This window comes from Protopterus annectens, chromosome 10.part0 (assembly GCF_019279795.1).
Source record: "Protopterus annectens isolate FY-2018-M chromosome 10.part0, PAN1.0, whole genome shotgun sequence".
In the NCBI taxonomy this organism is placed as follows: Eukaryota; Metazoa; Chordata; order Ceratodontiformes; family Protopteridae; genus Protopterus; species Protopterus annectens.
The window spans coordinates 299,840,403-299,863,033 of NC_056744.1; the positions used below are offsets into that span (position 1 = coordinate 299,840,403).

The window sequence follows — 22,631 nt, forward strand, 5'->3', positions numbered from 1 at the left end:
TCTCAAGGAATACAGAGGGCTATGAGGAAGAGACGTAGTTATTAGAAGAGAAATATGGGATAAAGCATGGGGGTGGGTAATATCTGTTTTTAAATACATGGAGAATTAATTGTATATTGTTGGTAAATGAGTAGGTATAATGATCTGCACTGAAAAAAATGAATTCAAAAGTGCTGTTAAAAAATAAATGCCCCTGTAATACATCAGATACAAAAGGTTTCTGTCTTCTGCATCATTGCCATGCATCCGCAACTCCTTTTCCCCATTTTTATACATGTGGTCAGGGTGTCACTTCAACAGTGACAATCATTTAGAGTCAGTGTTTATACCACTTGCTGGCTAGACATGATGCAGTTGTTCTTCCTACCCCTACACATACACACACACACACACACACACACACACACACACACACACACACACACACACACACACACACTAACACCTGCAGGAAAACAATGCGAACACAGGGAGAACATGTAGACTCCTATATTAGTCAGAAAATACATATTTGATGGAAGAAAGTTACCCCTTCATATAAAAGCAGTTACCGTGACACATTTTGGATAATTGTCACAGTAATACAAAATATGATGTGATTATGCTTTGATGACAGAAACTGTATACATGTCTAAGTTTCAAACTTTTCTTGTGTAACATGCAGCCCAGGCAGAAATGATTTCCTGTACGTACAAAGTGCAACACCCTGTACAGCATTTGCTGACATACTTGTTTATCTGAGTCACTTAAGATAAATACAAATATCAGTGGGTAAGATTCATAGACAATTACTCTCAGGTATATCTAAGTTACTCCAGTATAATTCTATTGTATAAATAGACCAAACCTAGGTGCATTTCACTTTTCCAAAGAGCAAGCCTTATTCCACCAAAATATAAGAAGCACTAGGTGAAACGTCAGAAAATAATATACTTCTGGGACTGGTGCAGATGGCATTTCATTCAGAATAGTGTTCTAGACACCCAAATTTAAATTATTTAAATTACATTTCAAATAAATTACTTTTTTTTCTTTTATAGGGTTTAAAAGTACTGAATGTTTAATTTAATGAAAATACAGTAATGATAAAAAGCACAAACTAGTGAACAATGGAATCTATGAATAGCAACTCCATCAAAAAGGTACATTTTAGAAGCTAATAACAGATTAACAGCCATAGATTCACATCTGTTCACTTGACTGAGAAAAGCAATATTACCAAAATAATTTAGAAAGAAAAACAAGCCTATGATACCTTCATTCTCAGACTGAGAAAGATTTGATTCAATGGATGTTTGTAGATCTGTTAAGACAAGTGCTGAAACTTGGGTCAGAACAGACATTACAGCAGATAACTTATGTTTTGCATCAAACTGTGCCACAGGCAGGGCTTCTTCGGTGCTCTGAGGGCACAAAAACTGCCACTCCTGCAATCAAAGTGGAAAGTATAAGTAAGTAAAATACACTCGAAGCTTGTGACAGTTTTACAAAATTTAAGCAGTTCAATACAGCATACTGTTTTTTTCAACTTTACTTAAAAGTTGATCATACTCTGAGAAATACTTTAACAATAATGTCAAATAAAACATATCATCTTAATTCTATTGTATCAATCAAGCAACTTTCAAAGTTTAAAATTCTGAATTCTGCTTAATGCTTGTCTCTAAATGATCATCTGTTGAAGAAAGTAGATGTAAATGTCAGCATTTAATGAGGACCTTTATACATTTTTTTCTGTTTCAGATTTGGGTTTGCACTGCCCTAACTTCAAAAGGAGCTACCATAGTAGCAACAATAATTTAATTAATGTATTTATTGCAACAACAGATTTGTCTGTCCTCTCTCAGGACAGTCCAAATGATGAAACATAAAGACTAGTTGCCTTAGCACCCTCAGCAATGAATCCCCTCACAAGCTTGAGATCCTCCTCTATCCCATAATCTATCCCATAATCCCCTATGATATGGAGAGTGAGCTACCAAACAAAAAACAACATAATCAGGATGGCAAACTGCATGCACTCTAAAAACAATAACTGTACTAAGAGTCCTGAGTATATGACCAAGACTCGAGAATCCTTACAGGTCCCCTGGAAATAGAAAGTTTGGATGTGGAAGGTGGGAGGGATTGTTTCAGTGTCCAACAAAGACCAGACAAGTCTATTGTTCTGGTAAGTACATAACTTAAATATCTGGAAACTAGGAAACTGGAAATAGAACGTTTGGATGGGGAAGGTGAGAGGGATTGTTTCAATGCCCAGACAGAGAACAGACAAGTCTATTGTTCTGGTAAGTACATAACATAAATATTTGTTCTGGTCCTGTCCAGACACTATAATGCAAGGACTGAATCACTAGCCAACCTTGGGAGGGCTACTCTAGTAAGCATTTGAGAATTGCAGTTCCGAAGCAGGTCCAAGTCTTAGACAGTGTGCTCAAACTATTTGATAAACATATGTAAGGCTGACCACGTAGCTGCTGCTGTAATATCTTCCAAGAGAAAATTTTGAAATAAAGTGGCTGAAGTCATCTCAGCTTTGATAACACATGACTTCAGCTTGGAACTCAATGTTTTCCCTTTCGAGGAACAGCAATATGCAATATAATTGCATAACCATCTCCCTGTAGAAGCTTTTAACACCTTCTGGCCTTTCTTGACAGATGAAAAGCAAACAAAACTGATTGCCATGTGTGAACTCTTGTAACTCCTTTGTATAATGTAAATAAAGACAAAGTTACCCATGGATAGGTAACCCTAGGGGTAACTTATAAGCTAGAAAATCAGGTAAAGGTACACAGACGACAAGGTGTGAAATTATGATATGTATCTAGCTGAGGTAATTGCTAGCAGCATGACAGTTTTCCATGATGGGAATTTTAAATTAGTCCAGTCAGCTGGCTCAGAGGGATGTTTTGCAAGTTTCTCTACAACAAAATTTATATCATATGAGGGAATAGGTCTAGTTAAGGGATGTCTGGTGTGGAACATTCCTCTCAAATAGATTTTACACATATGCAGTAATGCAAGTGAGGATGATAAAAACCCAAAATGAAAGGACAAAATAGCCACAAGATGAACTTTGATTATAGAATAACTGACACCTGCCTGAAAAATATGTGCCAAAAGAACTTGAGACTGAGAAGCTGACTTAGGCTCTATGCTCTATCTGATATTTTATTTGCTCATATATACCTCACAAGAATAAGTTTTTTTGAGAAACAGATATCAAATTAACTACCTCATTGGGAAAAGACAGATCCCTGGCTATTACTGGAATTGTAGTAACCTTGTAGCTAGATTAGGGGACTGGATTTTCAAGTGAGGCAACCTGGAAGGTTGAAGTAGCAGCTTGGGATTCCAGAGGAGAAAAAAGAGGTCCTCTCTTTAGAAGAGGCCCCAACAAGATGGACCATACCTGGTGGAGCGACAATGGGGTTATGATAATGAACTTTGCCTGCCCTAAATCGGGACATGACAGGAAAAAAAGGTGGGGGCCAGCCATAGGGGAATGCATCTCTTAGTGTCTGCTCTTCTGGGGGGGGGGGGTTGTGATGGTGAAGTAAACTGTTGCATTTAGTGTTGCAAGGTGAAGCAAATAGATCACAGCAGGGTTTGCCAGCCCCACCTCCAAAAAATATTCTGAGCTGATTTCCCATTAAGAGACCATTCTTGAAGAAGCAGTATTTGTTTGCTAAACTTGTTTGTAATCATATTGGATGTCCCCAGTATGTGCACTGCAATGAGAAAGTGGTGTGACTGTAAGGTTCACTGCCATACACTCATAATGTCTCTGCAGAGGAGATAAGATCTCATTCCTCCTTGTTTGCTTTGCTTATGTACAATACTACTGCCATGTGATCAGAATGTACAGCAATCACACCCAAGGAAAGCTGGTCCTGAATTGCCTGCAATGCTAGAAAGACTGCTCTCATCTCCAGTACACTAATGTGTATTGTTATCCTTTGTTTGAATCCATGTACTCTGTCTTGTCCTGTTGCAGTAAATTCCCTCCAGCTCAAAATGTTCCTCCTATTTACATTCTACTATTCACTTCAAAAAGATTAGAACCAAAGAGACAAAAACACAAATTGTCTAAATACATATAGATTCTCCACCCAGCCTAAGACAACCTAACCCCTTGGTTCATTCTCCTGAGTAAGAACTTCATCTGCCACCTTCTCACTCACATATACAACCTCTGCTTAACTAATAATATTATGCCTCTTATATGAAAAACTGCAATAGTCACTCCTATTCCAAAAGTACCCAAGCTAACAACTGCTTCGCAATACTGTCTTATTTCAATACTTCCCACTTTAGGTAAAATACTATAAAAATTGTCTACAACCAAATTACTGCTTATTTACATCAATATCATTTTCTATTCAAGAAGCAACATGGATTCTGGTCTAGATGCAGCACCATAACAGCTCTCGAATGCTTCGAGACGACATTCTATCCGATATGGACAAGGGCAACCTGACAGGAGCCACCTTTACTGATCTCACAAAAACCTTTGATCTAACTGATCATAACTTACTATTTGACAAATTAGCTGAAATAGGCATTAGTGACAAAGTAAAACCTTGGTTAGTAGACTTCCTCACCAACATATCCTTCAAGGTGAAAATAGGTGCCACGACCACCTCTGAAACAGCTTTTCTCATGAAATGAGTCCACTAGTGTTACACTTTAGCTCTTCTGCTATTTTCCATATTTATCAACAAACTACCATCTGATCACCCTCAAATACCTCAAATTCTTTATGTAGATGACATGGTCATCTACTGGTCAAACAAATCCCCCTCTTTTTTTTTTTTTTTTTTTTTTTTTTTACAGAAGAAACATCTTTATTGAATTATCACTTCTGAGACAGGGAATCATATATTTATATAAAATGAAAACAAACCATATTGACATAGTTTCAGTTGCAAACATTATACATCACATATAATCTTCTTTAGAGTCATTATCAATCAAACATTACATACTCCATCAATTTCTGCCATCCCTTAAATCTCATTCCTGCTCCAAAACATTGCTCTGCATACAGTGTTCCCATAATTCTCTTTTTTATGCAATTTGCCCCTACTCTTTTCTAAAGATCCCCACTCCCGTTTTTTACCTGTGTTACTATATTCACTACTTCAAGTATGGTTGTTTTCCATTTTCTAGTAATTTTTTTTTTTTTGGCAGTCACCAGAATTAAAATCAGCAATTGCAATTCTGTATAGCACCTCAAAAAATGATTCCCTATGTTACACAAATTTTCTTACCCAGTATTTCTGACAGAATAGTCTGCATGGAATTTTTAAAGTCTTCCAACTCATTACACTAAAATATGCTCCCAATTACCTCTTTCTTCCCTGTTAGACTTCCAACATTTGCAATCTACCTGAGGAAAAATACTTTGAAGTCTGCTTGGGGTATAACAATACCTGTGCAAACCCTTCCAAGAAAAAAAACTAAATCTTGTAGACTATGTTGCCATACATGTCTACTCACATTCTTTCTTTGTGAATTGCTTATCCAATCTCTCCTCCCAATCATTTCTAACCTTCTCTGATTACTATAGTTAACATGCAATATTTGATATGCCCTACTAATTATCTATTTTTTAACAACAACGTCTGTTCTAGATTCAACTAAAAACTCTACTAGTACTGGTCTTTCACTTAAGATTCCTCTAATCTTTTCTCTTTGCCAGTCCTTTATAGAGGAAGCAATCTCTAGCCTGCAGTCAAAATGTATTCTTGTCCTCTTCCCATTCTATCATCTTTCCCTCTATAATTATTTGTTCCCAACACCTTAGTTCCTTTGCCAGCTTTCTCAAATAAATTCCAGCCCCCTCTTGCCTATTGTCTTTACCCTTAATTGCAGTCATCCCTATCAGCAGAATCTCCATTAGCCATTCCTACATTGGCGTAGTTCTTAGAATACTTTCTGTTACTTTATGATTATAATATTCTTTATGGTTATTATTCACCTTAACAATATGGATTCAAAATGTCAGTCTCTCCTCATTTCTTGAGCCCCCCCCCTCCCATTTCACTATCATCCTTTTCCCCTTTGAATTATAGTTTTCTACTTGTGCTATGTATAGGGATCTTAACTGTGTAGCTCTGAAATACCCCTTCAAATCAGGTAATGATAAATCACTTTGTTCTATTAGGAGGATCAGCTTATCCCACTTGACTTTTGCCATCTTCCCCTCCCAGATAAAATCCTTCAGCTCTTTATTAATTACTGTCCCCAACTTCTCTTTTGGTTGATAAAAATACGCCTGACCTGTCTATAAAATTAAAGGGACTAAAAACATTTTCACTGCTTGTATTTTGCTATCTGTATTCATAAAGCAGAGTTTCTTATTTCTCGTTTTTTATTATCTTTTGCTTAGTCTTTTCCCACATATCCTTAGCTGCCATAACAGAATTCTTTTTAAACCATACTAAGTACATAATTTTATCATGTCCCCATAAATATGGGTATTGCTGAACTAATTCATGTGTGGGCACATACTTTATAGCTATTGCCTTTGTTTATCTTCATTCATTTTGTATCCTGGAAAGACTTGCAACTGGCTCAGAATGTTTCACAACAATGAAATACCGTTTTCTGGTTTTATCAGGTACAAAATAATATCATCTGCAAATACAGCCAGATTATCTTGATTGCCATACCAATTATATCCTTGAATTTCTGAGTCCCTTATATTCTTTGCCAGTGGTTCTAAATATAATGCAAATAACAAAGATGAAAGAGGACATCCCTGCCTGGTTTCTCTGATAAAAATGAACTTATCAAAGTGAAACTTTTCACCTCCGATCCCTCATATAGCTTTCTAATTAATCTTATTATTGTTTCAGGGAATGCAAATGCTACCATTGCCCTGCTCATAAAATCCCTGCTTACCCTGTCAAATGCTTTCTCCGCATCAAGACCCAAAAACAACAATTGTATTTTCTTGCATTCTGCTTCCTTCTGGATCATCGTTGTTCTATTAATGTTGTCAAATGTTTGCCTCCCCTCCACAAAACCACATTGACCTTTATCTTCAATTGTGGCATCACCTTTGCAATTATTTTAGCCATTATAGAAATAAGACATAAACACTTTTATAATCATAGTTGAGAATCAAAATGGGCCTATATAAAGCTCGATCTGATGGGTCTTTACCATGTTGAAGTATTACAGCTGCCACAGCTTTCTTCCAAAATGTTGACGATTATCCGCCTTTTAAAATATTGTTAAATAAAACCTTCCAGATGTTAATCACTTTATTCCCTCCAAGCTTCCAAAACGTCTACAGGAATACCATCTATTCCTGTGGATTTTTCTGTAGATTGGTTATACAACACCATTTTTATCTCATCTCCTCCTAGCCTAACTGTTAATAAGTGAGCCTCGTCTCTCTCTAACCTTGGCATATTAATTCTTCCACAAACATTTTCATTTGTATTTTTTCATGATGTCCACATTTTTCTGCTTTATACAGAGTTTTATAACATTTCTGAATTATTTCTAATACCTCTACATGATCTCTGATCATTTTCTTTGTTATAGGCTCCTTAAGCTTGACAGCAGCACTTTTGGCTTTCTGTTGACAGAGGCATTGTGCTAAATGCTTTTCTGCTTGAGTTATTATAAAAAAAACAGTTGCTTAACAGCAATCTTTCTTAACTCATGCATATTATCCAGATAATCTCTCATTTTATCTTTAGCACTCTGCAGTTGTGTCTCTTCTTGTTCTGTGAGATTCCCCTATTTTGCAATAATTTAACCTTTCTCAGTTCCTCTAAATAATTCTTGTTACATTTTAACTATAACTTTTTTCTTTATTTCTATCCTGTTTTTCACCTCCACTTTTATTTTATCCCCAAAAAGTCACCTGTTTACTTTAGTATCCCTATAGCACACAAAAATAACCGAAAATGCTTTACTATATAACATGCAGTATACGTCATGTTTTATAAAAACACTGCTAAGAACAAAAATTGTTTTATTTACAGTTACCTCTTTTTTCCAGTTTCTCCCTTCTTAATGTTATACTGTTAAGAACAAAAATAGTTTTACTTACAGTTACCTCTTTTCTTTCACTTCCCCTCTCCTTAATGTTCTTTCAAACATTAATGACATTAAGTAAAGCTTATGCTTTGGAGTCCCCTACAAGTTTAACAAAGTCAAAAATGTCCAATATTTACAGGTTTTCTTGCTCCACTGTATTTCACAAATATGATTGATGCATTGTAGTCCCATATTTATTCATTAGTTTCTATGTTGCTGTTTTTTCCTGTTTGTCTCCATCTCCCAGCTCCAGTCGCTGGTTCATTTCCAACATACACTAGCTCTTCTAGTCAACTCCTGAGCTTTCCTCTGTCTCTCAAGCATTTTCTTTTGGAACACTGAAAAAAAGTTTCACTGTTAAAGTTTTTCTATGATCTATATTGTCAGAAGAATAAGAAGCACAGTCATCTTCTATTTGATAGCTCACTTTTTGTTGGATAAACATTTGTATTTCCTTCTTAGCATGCTCTGCATCAAAAAATTACTATGACTATCCTGGAGAAAATAGCCTGAAGATAGTTGGATACAGCAGCTTCAATCTCACACCTGCCTCTCATCATTCCCTAATTGCTGGAATAAATTTACTCTTCTGCCTGGTGTACATGGAGTAATAAGTTTTCACAAAGATGCTGCCTTCTACAGCTTTTAGTATGTTTCCCTTCTGCCACAATTTTGTCAGAATCAACCTTTTCTGCTGGTAGCATTGCATCTTCACTATTAGAGGTCTTCCCTGCTTTCTCGTGACCGTGTTTTGAGCAGACTCACAATGTGCCCTTTCAATTAACAGTTCCTGCTGTGGAATACCAACCCAGCTGCTTATTTGTACTTTCATAAAAGTACTAGTCTGTTCCTTCCAGTTACTCTGGTAAAGCAGAAATCTCAGGGTTTCTCTATGACTCTGTTCTCTAATTCTACTATTATTTGGAACATCTTTTTCCATGAGCAGTCTTATACATTGCTAGCCATTCCTAAATTTCAGCCTCTTATTTTTGCAGGTTTATCAGCTCATCTGGATATCTGTTTAAAGCTTCTTCCATTTTTTCCAGCCTTTTATTATTTGTGTTCATATACTCCTTCAGTGTTTCATTTATTTTAATCAGCTCTGAGCACATCTGATTTATTTTTTCTCTAGATTACTGGAAGTCATGCCTTGCACCAAAGCTGGGACTTAAACTGCTTTTTGGTGAACAGCTGCAGGATTTTTCCCAGCCAGTGATTTCTCCTCACTTTTTGTGGTTACTTTTCTTTCAGTTTCTCTAAACTTCTGATTTGCTGGCATCCAGACAGTGTACTTACTAGCCAGCAATTGAAAAGTACCCAAAAAGACAAACTCACTGAATCTCTTTTCTGAGTTTCTGTTCTCACAATGGAAGAGCTGAAATTAAGCTAATAGTGTCCAGCCATTTTGAAAGTAAAAAAATATTCCTCTCTTATATAAACTCAGCTCTAATGTGACCTCCAAACTCTCAAACAGTGGCTAATAGGCCAGAAACTTATATCCAATCACTCAAAAACAAAAGCAATGCTATTTGGAACTAACCAAAATAGCCAAAGCATTCAGCTTCCTTAATATTAAAGATGTTAGCAATACCACCATAGAAACTACCATATCCTTGAAATACCTTGGCATTTGGCTAAACTGATCTATTAACTTTCAACTGCATATTCAAAACACATGTAAAAAGAGCAATGCACTACTGTTTTGGGTGAACACGCTATCACTTCTTCTGCCCAAGCCAGCTAAAGCTGCCACAAACAAAGGAATACTCTTATCTCTTCTAGAATATGGACCACCCATAACAGCTGCAGCTTCAAAGAAAAATGCCACCACCTTACAAACCATGTACAGTAAAATCTGCTGGTTCTTTACTAACTTCCGAAATAATGAACACCTCTGCATAACTCTTGTCAAAGCTAAATGGCTCTTAGTACATTTGAGAGCCAACTTCTTACTTGGATCACTAAGTGACAGAGCCCTTTCTCCTGGGACATCTCCCCCTCTCACTCATAAATTTTTCACCAATCCCCCTTCACAACCAACCCTACTAACTCCAAAACTAAACTTAATTTCACTGACTATGCATTCTCTACCCTAGCACATAAACTATGGGACTCCATTCCTCTCTCAATCTGAGATGTGCAAAAGTACTCAGACTTCAGAAAACAGCTCAAGGGACACCTCTTCAATCAAATAAAGTGTATCTGCATTCACTCAAGTCACATTGCATGAACCCTGCAACTATTTCACACCCCTTTATCCCTGTTTCACCCATTCTTGTCTCATCTTTTCATCACCTTACTTAATCCCTCTCATTCATCCTACCTCCCTCTTCTCGCTGCATTTCTCACACTTCCACTCATTTCGACTCCTCTTCCCTCTGCATGCCTCTCTCACCATTTCTCTGTCTTCTCCTCATGGTATCCTTTCCTGCAACTATTCTTACTTGATTCTTCTAATGTCTTCATGCCTCTCCATATAATGATAGGCTGCTATCCCTGTAGCATAAGCCACCTCAGTCATTATGGCTATTTCTTATCCATAAAGCTCTGCTAACCATAATTCCATTTTTCCACCCATATTTTGACATTGTAAACTGCTTCTTAAACTAAACGTTGTGGCATATTTTTGCAACTATAAATACTGTATGTACATGTATTTGTTTTTTTACCATAACCTTGTATCTGTATATATGATTTGTTCATTTCTTATCTGATCCCATTCACTGACACAGTGCCTGCAAATGTTTCATGGACATCAGAGAACTATCCCGGTAAGCCGCGGTGGTGCAGCGGTTAGCATTGTCGCCTCACAGCAAGAAGTTCTCCCATTCGATTCTTGGTTGGAGCGCCTTCTGTGTGGAGTCTGCATGTCCTCCCCATGGTTGAGTGACATTTAAAGGCATGCATGTAGGTGCGTGCGTGAATGGGTGTGCCTTCTTTGAAGGTTAGGCATCAGGCTGGCAACTCAGCAGTGTAAAAAATCCACTGCCAATCAATGGCAGACCGGAGGTCCGCTGTGGCGACCCCTAACCGGGAAAAGCAGAAAGACATTAGTTTTAGTCAACTATCCCAGTAAACAAATTTAAATAAAATAAACTGAGTCAATGAGATCTGGGATTTTAGCCAAACTGACTGCGACACCCAAGAACTGATACATTCAGTGTAGGTACTGCTTATCATAACCAGTAATTCCATATTTAGGGCCATTATGTGCCGGTCATCGAGGTATGGGAAAACTTTAAAACATTCATTTGGTAAACTCCTGAGGGGGAACTGTGATGAGACCAGACAGGACTCCAAACTGATAATGACTGGCTCAAACCTGAAACAGCAGAAACCTTCTTGATGCATGCGGTATTCTGATGTGTATATATGCATCTTAGAATTCCAAAATGCACGTCCAATCACTCTTATTCAGACAAGGCAGAATGCATTGCACTGTAACTATCCAAAATAACTCCTTCTTCACATACTAATTTATTAGACATAGGTTGAGAATAGGTCTAAGGTCCTCCATCTTTTTGGATACCAAGAAAAACCTTGAGTAGAATTCAGGTGCTCTCTGTTATGGTGGGACATCTTCGGTGGCTCTTTTTTTGAAGCGAGATACAGCCTCCTTCTTTGCTGCTCTTATTTAATGGGTGGCATTGGTGGTGGATGAGTTGGCAGACTCTTGGGCCTATCTTAAGAATGGAATAAAGTAGCCTCTGGATATGATATTTCTTATCAACCTGTGTGATGTAATGGCCAAGCATGCACTGTAGTGGAGGGAAAGATGTCCTCCGAAAGCCTCTCAATCAGGCAACTGTTCATTACTCATACTGTTGAGGGCATTGAAATGCTCCTGTGTAGCCCTGATGGTCTGGACCTCCTCTGCCCCTCTAGCTGCAACTTGAGTAGAATTCTCCTCTGCCGTGGGAACTCCTGTTGTACTGTTGTCTATTCTGGGATTGTTGGAACCTACGAAACCTTAACATTCTAGAACCTTTTTGATTTCTTTGCAACAAACTTTGAAGTACTGAAAAGTTGACCCCAACACTTGAGAGCATTTTGCACAAATAAGGAGGAGACATCAAATGGAGCACTGTCAAACTGACAAATGCCACCTTGAAATGAACCACAAAATCTGTTAGACATAGCCAGGCCTTACTCATCATGGCAAGACCTGAGACCACTGCTCAGGCCACGCCATCCATAGCTTATGAATAAGATGCATGGTGAGTGAAGAATTAGAAGATATAGGCATCATCTGGGTTTCAAACTGGATTAGTAGTTCACCCACAGGCAACTGTGTCAGAGTGTGTGCAGCCTCTTTCCCCAGCTGTCTCTGAAACCTAGTCATATACACCGTATAGCTAAGAGCTCTTATGAAGAATGTCCCTGATGCATACACATACTTCCCTAATTTATCCATCATCCAGGAATCCTTTTTTGGAGTACGGATAGCCTGGGTATGCTCTCAGACATCCTTCTTGATGGTTTCAGAGACAACTATGGAGACCACAAAAGGGCTTTAACTGCAGTGCTGTCTATCCCGGGTGGGTCCACACCACTCTATTAGGCTTCTGAAGTACTGTCTCAGTGGCACCAGTCTTCTTTTATGCTTAGTTGTACACCCTATGTACTATCTTGTCTGGGGGCAGAACAACCCAACTGCATAAGGAGAGGACTTATAGGCCTCCTGTAAGATTTCTTCCTCGTCAGAAGTAGGGCTGACTGGCCATGATCCCTTCTGCCTCATCATTTCCAGGATCTTGTGAAGGAAGCATCCTCAAGAATTGATTTCGAGGAGACCTCATCTACTTCAAAATCTGCATCTGAGGAAGGAGACTCCAATGGTGAATGTAGGTGCTTCTTCTTACACTGCATCTTCCTGGGAGATGGAGGACTGAGTGACAGTGTCATCTGAACTATTGAGAAGAAGGCATCCCAAATCTCTGTACCATAGGCCTATAAAGCCTTGTGTCCCTAGAAAAAACAAACAAAGTCTGGCCTATAGTCCCTGCCACAATATTATTACAGGGCCTATTCTGTGTTGAGATGTTGAAGGGAGACCCCTGGGCCTGAAACACTCAGCACTGAACACAGTGATGCCTGTGTAGCCATAGCAGCATGGATGGCACTGACCATTCCTGAGCCAAAGTCACTGGCACCAAATGGTCAAAAGCTAAACATGTTGATATTGGCAACAGACCCAATAACATTGGGTCAAACTTCGCACAGACTGATAAATGTTGAACTCTTCTGCCATAGGGGGTCAGGATGCCAACACCATGGTTGGGACTGAAACAGGCACCAACTCTGAGCATGTTGGCATGGAGGAGGAGGCTTCCCTAATGCCAAAGGGCAGTAACAGTTGCTGGGGCTGACTGTATCACTACTGAAGCTGAAACGGGTGTCAGAAGAGGAATGGAAGAAAGAGATGGAAGTGAGTCCTGTCAAGTCAGCTTAGGCACTGAGGGGTCCAAGTTGACACCATATCAAAGTTGAACCTTTATAAAGGCCAACATCATCTGTTTCCAATGAACAGGCTCTGAAGGAGAAAGTGGGACCTAAGAGAAGATACTAAGGCTAGACAAGAGGAAAGGAACCTGAAACGTTTTTTCCAGGGGAAAAGCTCCCATTCCTACATATCAGCACTGAGTCTGTGGTTCATGAAGACTCCTATTGAGGGGAGGGGAGGGGAGAAAGATATAACTAGAGTATCCATAGAAAAAGGCCCTGCTCTGGGAGAAGTAGTAGTCCTGGGCATCTTAGCAGAAGACATCTTCTCAGAAAACATCTACAACTGCTACAATAGACTCCTCTAATTTGAGCTTTTCTTTTCACTTTTCAAGTCTAGAAGATGTGACTAAAGACTTAAATTTGAGTCCTTTGCAGTCTGTTTCTCCATTGGGCCTGACTCAGAAGGCAACATTCCCTTCAAAACATTGATTTATTTTTCCTGTCTCACAAAGTTCTCATAACGAAATTTTTACAGACTGCTTAGTCGTTTTGGAGATATTCTACTCCCAGACTCTTCATACACATCTCATGTTGGTCCTGTGGGGGGATCTTATGAACATATATCTTGAATTTTTTTACAACTTTGGAGCCTTTTTCTGTCACTTTGATATATCCAAAATGCAGCCAATGATACTTCACGTACTATCTCGTGCGTACATACACACACGCATGCACACACACGTACGCACTCACCAAAAACTTTGCTAATATCCCAGGCAGTCAACAAATTTCAAAATAACACTTTTCAAAGAAGAAAGAAACAATTGTGAAATAAAGTGATTTTTTTTAATGAGGAAAGGGTGGGGAACAGGAGGAGAAAAGTCAGGGAATTTGTAATTAAGAGTAAAAGTGAATTAACAAGGGATGTGAAGCCTGCTAGCGCTAGCAAAAAAAGTACTATATAGTCACAAAAATACATTTATCTGAAGATATAGTCACTAATTCTACCTACAAAGCTAAAGCTCATTCAGGAGATGTTAAAGCTACAAATGCAGTAATGAGATCTGGAGTATCTCCTTAGGACAGGGGATTATGGGATGTGGGGAAGTTCAAGCTTGTGAAGGGATTTGCTGCTGTAGAAATGATGTTATCATGACCAGTTCTCATGTTACAGTATCCAGGCAGGACTAGAAAAGCTAGGTATCTAGACAGAATTTGTATACATGTATAAAGGGAATATAGCAAATAAGTTCATGTGCAGCATAACATATTTAGTAATACTACACCACATACAAGAGTTAAGGGTGACCTTTTAGCAGAGCATCATCTTCATATATCAAGATTTAACACCCACTTCTTTTATGTACTGAAAACACTTATAGTTTTAAGCAACCACATTTAGGTCAGGTGCAAAGTACTGTCAGAGTGATGCAAACAGTAGAACATCTACCATTGATCTTGAAGATTATTATCTCTAGTTCCTGGAAGAAGTTGACTTTATGCCCAAAAAACACCGCCATTGAGAGTAACATATGAGTGGGTGCTGTGCTGGTGGGGCATGACAGTCCTTGGATAAGATACTAAATTGAGGGCCCAGCTACCAGTCCAAGTGCTGTATATTGCATCTTCAGCTGGATGTAGAAGAACCATTGCAAAATCAGATGTTAGACTTCCTGATATCTTGGTCATGGTTGCTTAAAATGGCAGGACTCCAAATCTGCTCACCTGGCAGTGCAAACTTGAGTGCAACAGGGATCAATACTAGAACTCTTAATGTATTCATATGTGACATGCAAGGGACAGCCAAAAATGTGACAAGCATACAATATACTGATAAATCAACTCTTGTTTGCTCAGGCCCAACACCATCCCAATGACAAATGATCACTCAAGATTTTTTCTCCTCTATTCACACCTGTCTAGAATGATCTTAGCTACTTCTGAATCCCCCCACCCAAAAAAATAAATAAATAAAACATTAATCACATTTACTTTCAGTAACATCCCACCAGTCACACTAAATAGTTACACTAAATACAGTTTCATATGGGTGTCATTACAGATGGAAAACTTAAATCTGATAAACACATCAATGTTGTCCAAAAAATCCACAGCAAATTAGGGCTACTTATAGCTACACCATATCTCACTGCCAACAGCAGTAAAGTAACTGCAGCATCCCACTTATTTTCAATCCTGCTATACTCTTCCACAGTTTTCAAAAATCTTCTAACTATACCAATGAACAAGCTTGAACAGCAATCTGATAAAATAAGTAAATTCACATCCAACCTCCTAAACCCAACCCTTCGCTTCTTTCCCCTGGAGAACGTGAAATGGACAAAACTATGGCACCGGATATCATATAATCAGCTCATAATGGTACAGAACAGACTATGCCAACCCCAAACCACCCCAGCCATCAGCAATATAAAAAAATAGTACAAACTCAAAAAGAACTTTCAGTCAAATAATCAACACCTAATAGAATCCCAAAAATCCAAAGACTCATTATTATTCGCCAAGTGAAAAAAAATCTAAGAACTTTGTTGTCAGTTACTTGGAGTTGGGTACTGTTATGAGGAGATGTTAATAAAATGGTTGGCAGTGCATAATCAAGCCTTGGTATCAAGTCACTCAGAGCAAAAGTTCTCCTAGCTTTCATTGTAAGCAGATTAGAGATTCTGTATGAGATGTTAAGCTGGTCTAGAACTCTGCTGGCAGGTATGTCAATGTAACATATAATTATGAGTACAATGTAAGCCCCAGGTATTTCTGGGATGTTGTACTTGGCAGCACACTTCACAAGGGACTAACATAATAACATTGATGGCAGAATTTATAGGCCCCAAACAGTATAATATTGGTTTTGGCAGTGTTAATTTATTGGCAGTTAGCCAGCTCCACAGGTTTGAAAACTCATACTGCGGATCCCTTGTATTACATGTTAAATTTCTGCTAGATTTTGTGAGGCCTACTACATCACTGACATAAAGTTTACAGTTTAAGTGAGGGAGGTCCCAGGTTATATCATTAATGAACAGAGATAATAAAAAGTGGTCCTGACACTATTCATTGTAACACACCACAGCAAATATTAACCAGGGTGGATTGTAATTTATTACCTACTGCCCTGAAGATTCTGCCTTTAAGATAGTTTTTGAACCAAGCTGGAGCCTCATTGAAAAAACCTACTGCAGATAGTTTATTAAATAATAAAGTATATCCCACTGTCTCAAAGGCACACCATCTGTAATAAGAGTGTTTCTTTAAGGGGAGTTTTTTTGTACCATGTGAATTTGAATGGAGGGATATTTAAATTGTGATGTATATAATGTCATTGTATCTGAGGTTCATGTTACTGACTGAACGAAAAAGACTTAATTAAACACTTTGCTTAGTTTTCCGAAGTTGTCATTTCTTTTAGTTAAGTTTTCATGATCTGTAGTAATATGACAAATGTTAACTGTCTGTTGTCTATTTTGCCATAAATTCAGTTAGTAAGCATATAATATGCAGCTAATGTGCTTTATTTCAGTCTAAATCCATACAGTCTGACAAACAGTAAGTCATATTTGATAACACAGGTTCATAAGTAAGCACATATTGATAGGTATATTCTCTTAAGATTTTCTAGCATATTAGATTTTTCTAATATTTTTAAAGAGGGGGGTCAAAGATTGTCAAGAAGCCTAAAGTTTGAAGCAGCAGTGGTTGCTGGAAACGTGTGTGATTAATGCATGCTTAAAGCTATGTGGGAAAGTAAATTAAGTCATTGAAAGGTTGGAGATGAAAGATATAGGTGCAAAAATATAATGCTGCCTATCCTTATTATTTTGTGATGTATACTGTATGCTAATTCCTTGACATACGGTTTTGGTAATTCTGTTAAAGAAGGATGGGTGTTCTGGAAATCTCTGCAGTGGTTTTGACTGAGCTGGTGGAGATATACTGTGGAAAACATGTGAAAGCAGTGGATGGGAAAGCAATATTTTGTTTGCGTTTACCTAGTGTTTCATTTTAATCTACCCTATGTAAGTAGCGTAGGGGCACACTGCTATTGCATAGCAGCTTAATTGTCTACCAGAATTGTTTGGGTTGTGTTAGCAGCCCAACTTTTTCTAAAATTGGTGGCATGTGGCTTTTTGAGAACTGATATCTTTTCTGGCATCTATTCCCAATTTAAGGTATTATTTATATTTCTCCATGTAGGATGGCACTCCTGTCCATATTTTCCATGCCTTTTCATACTTTTTTTGTAAGCCATAGATTGTCCTACCCTCTCCATCCAATTTTTCTGAGGGGAAAAATCTTTGCAGGTGTAATTAAATTATAGAAAGTTGCAGAACTGAGGTAACACTGTAATTAAACATTCCAATCAGTGTGTTGTAATTCAGCTAAAAACATAGTAAATAAGGTGTCTTGTACATTTCTACAGGATTTGTACTTTATTTATTTATTTATTTCACATTTGTTAACCATGTTAGTCTGAGTTTGCAAACAAACCCATTTTCGGTGGAGACTCGGAGGAGGGGGGGGGGCCCAGCAAACATAAGTAAAGATAAAGTGACAATATACTAATATTAAATAACAATCACAATGCAAAACAATTGTAAAAAAGAAAAGGTTATTAACTATTTGCATTGCATTGATAGTAAGCAACCCATTTTCAGTGGAGACCCAAGGGGTAAGAGCCCCAGCAAACATAAGCAAAGATAAACATACAGGACAAAAACTATCAAAAATAACAATGCAAATACGAAATTAATTATAAAGAGAAAAACAAAAGAAAAAAATTATGAACATTAAGGGTTGCACAGATAGTAGTGGTCTAAAATTGACTACATATGGGAGTAAAAACAAAAAGATAATTGTTGTTCAAAAGAAGGACAATGTATAGACATTGATAAGAAGTGCGGGGTAGTGTGAAGAATGGGAGGGGGGAGAAGAAAGTAGGGGGCTATAGTAGTAGAGCTGAGGGTTTAGGAGGTTAGTTTAAGCAGAAGTTACTAACAGAGAAAGAAAGTTAGGAGATGCAACAGGTTATACAGTAGGACAAAACTATGTGTGGTCAAGGCAACGGCTTGTGGTGATTTGACAAACTTTAAGTTACTAAGAAGTTGTGGCAGGAAAGTAATCACTGAATGAGTTAGGAAGAATCTGTACAGATTTAATTTTATCTAGAACGTCTGTCAACAGAATGTCTAGAGGGATGTATTCTTTAATTTGAGGGTTTGGTCTAATGCACAGGTTAAAAACTTGTGTTAGGCCTAAGGCTGAGTTGAGTCTGGTAATGGTGAGTTTCATGCTAGTTAGTGTTTAGTTTCCCAGCATGCCTCTCAACTGCTATGATTTACACATAGTACTATGATTTTTGGTGCTCACATTTAGCCTTGCTCCTCCTAGATTTATGATAATCCTTATAAGTCCAACCTGTTTATGACTACATACTTCATTAAATACATAAAATAAGCATTTAAAAAGATTCACTACCATTAACTTTATGGGGCCTAGGATATAAAAAGCTTCTATTTTTAAAAAAATAAAAAGTGCTCCTCTTTCTGGACCTTTTCTATGATATTAAAGGCCAATGCTATGATTTTTAATGCTTAGAATTTGAGAGGAATGGTCCCCAGGAAGAACATTTTTCTGGTGGAGTGAGTGGTGATTAAACTAAGTATATTATTTGTGGCAGAAATTAAGGATGGTGGTAGCATGTACATAATTGCAAAAATAATTCAGCAAACTTATTAAGTTTAGCACTTTCATCTAGTTAAATACTTCTTCAGAACTTTTTTCTTTTGGGTGTCAGCATTAGTAAAAATTAGTAAAGATAAGGAGGAAAAATAAGGAAAATCAATGTTTTATGTCTACATTGTATAGGAAACAGACACATTCCAACTCTTATTTGCATTTTTGCAGCTGACATCCTTTATATAATAAAAAGCCACTGTCAAGGGACAGTGTGTAAGATTAGCCCATATGGTGAGTCAAGAAGATCAATTTGTGGATGAATATAATGAGCTTTGGAACATGTTTTTTTAAGAGAGGGTACCCAGCTAGTTTTCTCCACAATATTTTTGAAGAGGTAAAAATGAAAAGGAGAAATTGTGTTTATTTACCTTTGTTAGGTAACAGTCAAGTTTCATATACTAACACAACAGCTTCATCTAGTGTTAAAATCAATATTGTGTATAATAAACAATGATTGTTCCATTTAATAGGCACTTTAGGGAATTTAAACAGATTATTTCAAATTCTTGGGACATATTTAGGTATGATACGGAGGTGTTCAACAAAGTTGGTGAGCATCCCACTACTGTTTATCAAAAAGACACCTGTTTTAAAATGATGCTTGTAAGACCTTTGTCTGATTCCCTAGTTGGAAAGATTTCTAAGTGTGGACATTGTTCACAATGCATCCATTTACTTGAAGGAACAGAATTTTTTCTTCATGGTTATGGTTGCATTAAACCCAGCAAAAATATAATTGTGACAGCAAGGGAATTGTTTATACTGCATTGTGCCAATGTTGTTCTAATTTTTATGCTGGTAAGACTATTCAACAGTTTAGGTATAGAATTTATCAGCACATTTATGACATTGGTAAAAGGGATGAACACAATGCTTTATTCAAACATATTAAGGAAAATTCTGCACATTTTTTTAAGTTTGTTGTTGATAGTGTTGTACAGGATCCTAGGGGTGGTCCTATGGATTTGTTTTTAGAGTTTTTAGAACTCAAATTGCAGCTTAGATGCAATGCCGGCCGTCCACCTGGCCTCATTGAGGTAATTTCTATTTCTAGTTTTCTTAAATTAAAGTCTATGTGTGATTAAATTATTTTTATTTTTTTTATTATTAACAATTCTTCAGTTAAGCATTATTGTTCGTGTATTTGATTCTATGTACTATGGAGTTTTATGCATTATTTCATGTTAATTGTTGTCTGCTTGTTGTACAATCAATTATGCTTCAGGGGTGTGTGTCTGTTAAATGTGTATTTAAACTCATTTGTATTTTGTGGGGTTATTCTGAAGACGTCTCTCTATTTGAGTGGACAAAAGCAGTTATCTGTAGCTCAAATTCATTGCAATAAATTAGTGATGAAAAATGGAAAATATACATTTTTGTGAAATGACTGGGAAAATTAGAGATCAAAATGGCTATATACAACAACTGGCAGTACCTAGCAATAAAATCAGTAAAGGACTATTTATATGTAACCATAACTATAATAGCAATTTTCTCAGAGTAATATACCATGACCCGATATAAAATGTACCTAGCTAGTGGTTCTACTTGTTAACTCACACATATAACTTTATGTTCTTGTAATAAACTGGTGTGGTAGGTCACTAGTCCACTGAAAAAAATCCTTCTTAATTTGGGAGAAATAAATACTTTTACTTCTGCTCAGTACACTGAGTACAATAATACCCTTATAGTCCCCTTTGATCAGTGTGCTGTACATCAGACATTCACTACACTACTCATAATAAACACAAAATATAATGCAAACTTTCAGGCCGTAGCAGTAAATGCACATGAACAAAAGCCACTGGTTCCATCTCTGAAATACTGTATCTTGGGATATCTTGGAGATCTCATTATTGCACTTTTGGGTAATAACAGCAGTCTAGTAATTTACAGAACATGTCTAAGACTGCAAATATAAGCTCAGTTCTTCCAGTGTAGCACACCTCTAAATATGACTACAGAGCTTTAACCCACATGAAAAGCATGACACTGTAGTTGTAGCATATTACAACTGAAAAAAAAAACATACATATTTTTTCCAGTGAAATATATAAGACTGTTATATTTGACATACACATATAGTCTAGACATTAGTTTTACTTTTTTTTATTTTATTTTTTTTTTTGTTGAGGTCAAACAGCTCCCACGTGGAAACCAAGGGAGGTCACATGTCAGGTCCCCCAAGGCAGTTTGCAATAAAAAAACAGGGGCTTGAAATAAGATATTTGGATAGAAAACACACATCTACTGTTCCAATGGAAATGTACCTCTTCTGAAAGGATATGCTATGTTTTACCTTGTGGGAATCATATAAACATAATGCCCATGTTGCCTTTTGATAGATACTTCACCTCCAATAAACTATATCAAAAAACATTCAGAAATAATCCAGTAACTGATACTTGCTGTCATACATTAAATGCCTCCCCCCAAAAACTGCTTATATATACTTATGTATACTTCTAATGTAACACTGAGAAAAAATATGACTATGTGGACCTTATGCAACAAAAGGGTTTTGGTGCTCAAACCTGTGATTTTAGGCAGCTTAGCTTGAGCTTCGTAATGGTTTGAGAGCTTGGAAGGTGCCCTGATGCATTGGAAGCTAGCCAGCTATTGTATCCTTGGCAGGATATAACCCATATAACTATGGCTACTGCAGCATTTTTGATCATTCAGTCATCTACTTTTATGCTAGGTTAACTTATACAACTGCACTCTGATAATGGTTTTGCATAGACAGCCCTCCAGGCCACCATGACATTCTCACTGTGATAAGTACCACACTGTCCCCTAACTTTTTGGGCTAATTTCTATATCTTTCATTTCCCTGCTGTAAAAAACACATTTGCACAGTTTTGCATGTCCGGGCAGCGCTGGTTAGCTAGGACTAAATTTATCCCAGCTCCACCAAGTCTCCTCTTTAATTTTTTCCCTTGAAAGTAGTCTAACTCTCACCATAAGCACTTAAAAAGCATCCTATAGTCCAGCACTTGCTCAGACCTAATAGCAAGCACTAATATATCCCGACACTTGATTGCCCAGCAGGGCAAGGCTCATTATTCACCCCTCACCAACAAAGCAACTGAGCAGCTCACCCTACTATTCAGACATGACCAAAGGGCAAGGTATACTCTCCAGTCCAGCTGGTGAACTTGGGTATCCTGAGGCAATGTTACAACTGCCTCATGTACACAGACAACCCTCTCCTCCTACCACAAAACATTAACATATGCGAGAGATGCAATTATATAGCTAAATTGAAGGCTAAGCTCTCTCCACCCAAGACTGGAACAAGCAGTCATGAGGCGAAGGTTAACACTTGCACCACACATCCAGCCTCACATACACATACTAAACCA

General features: G+C 37.5%; 1 protein-coding gene across 1 annotated transcript in view; it reads right to left on the reverse strand.

Moving 5' to 3' along the window:
- TRIM65 (tripartite motif containing 65) overlaps positions 1 to 22,631 on the reverse strand; it is a 442,474-nt gene that overhangs the window by 290,591 nt on the left and 129,252 nt on the right. Inside the window, exon 4 of the mRNA XM_044085173.1 lies at positions 1,256 to 1,427. Within this exon, the coding sequence (XP_043941108.1) occupies positions 1,256 to 1,427 (172 nt within the window). The remainder of the gene's footprint in view (positions 1 to 1,255; positions 1,428 to 22,631) is intronic.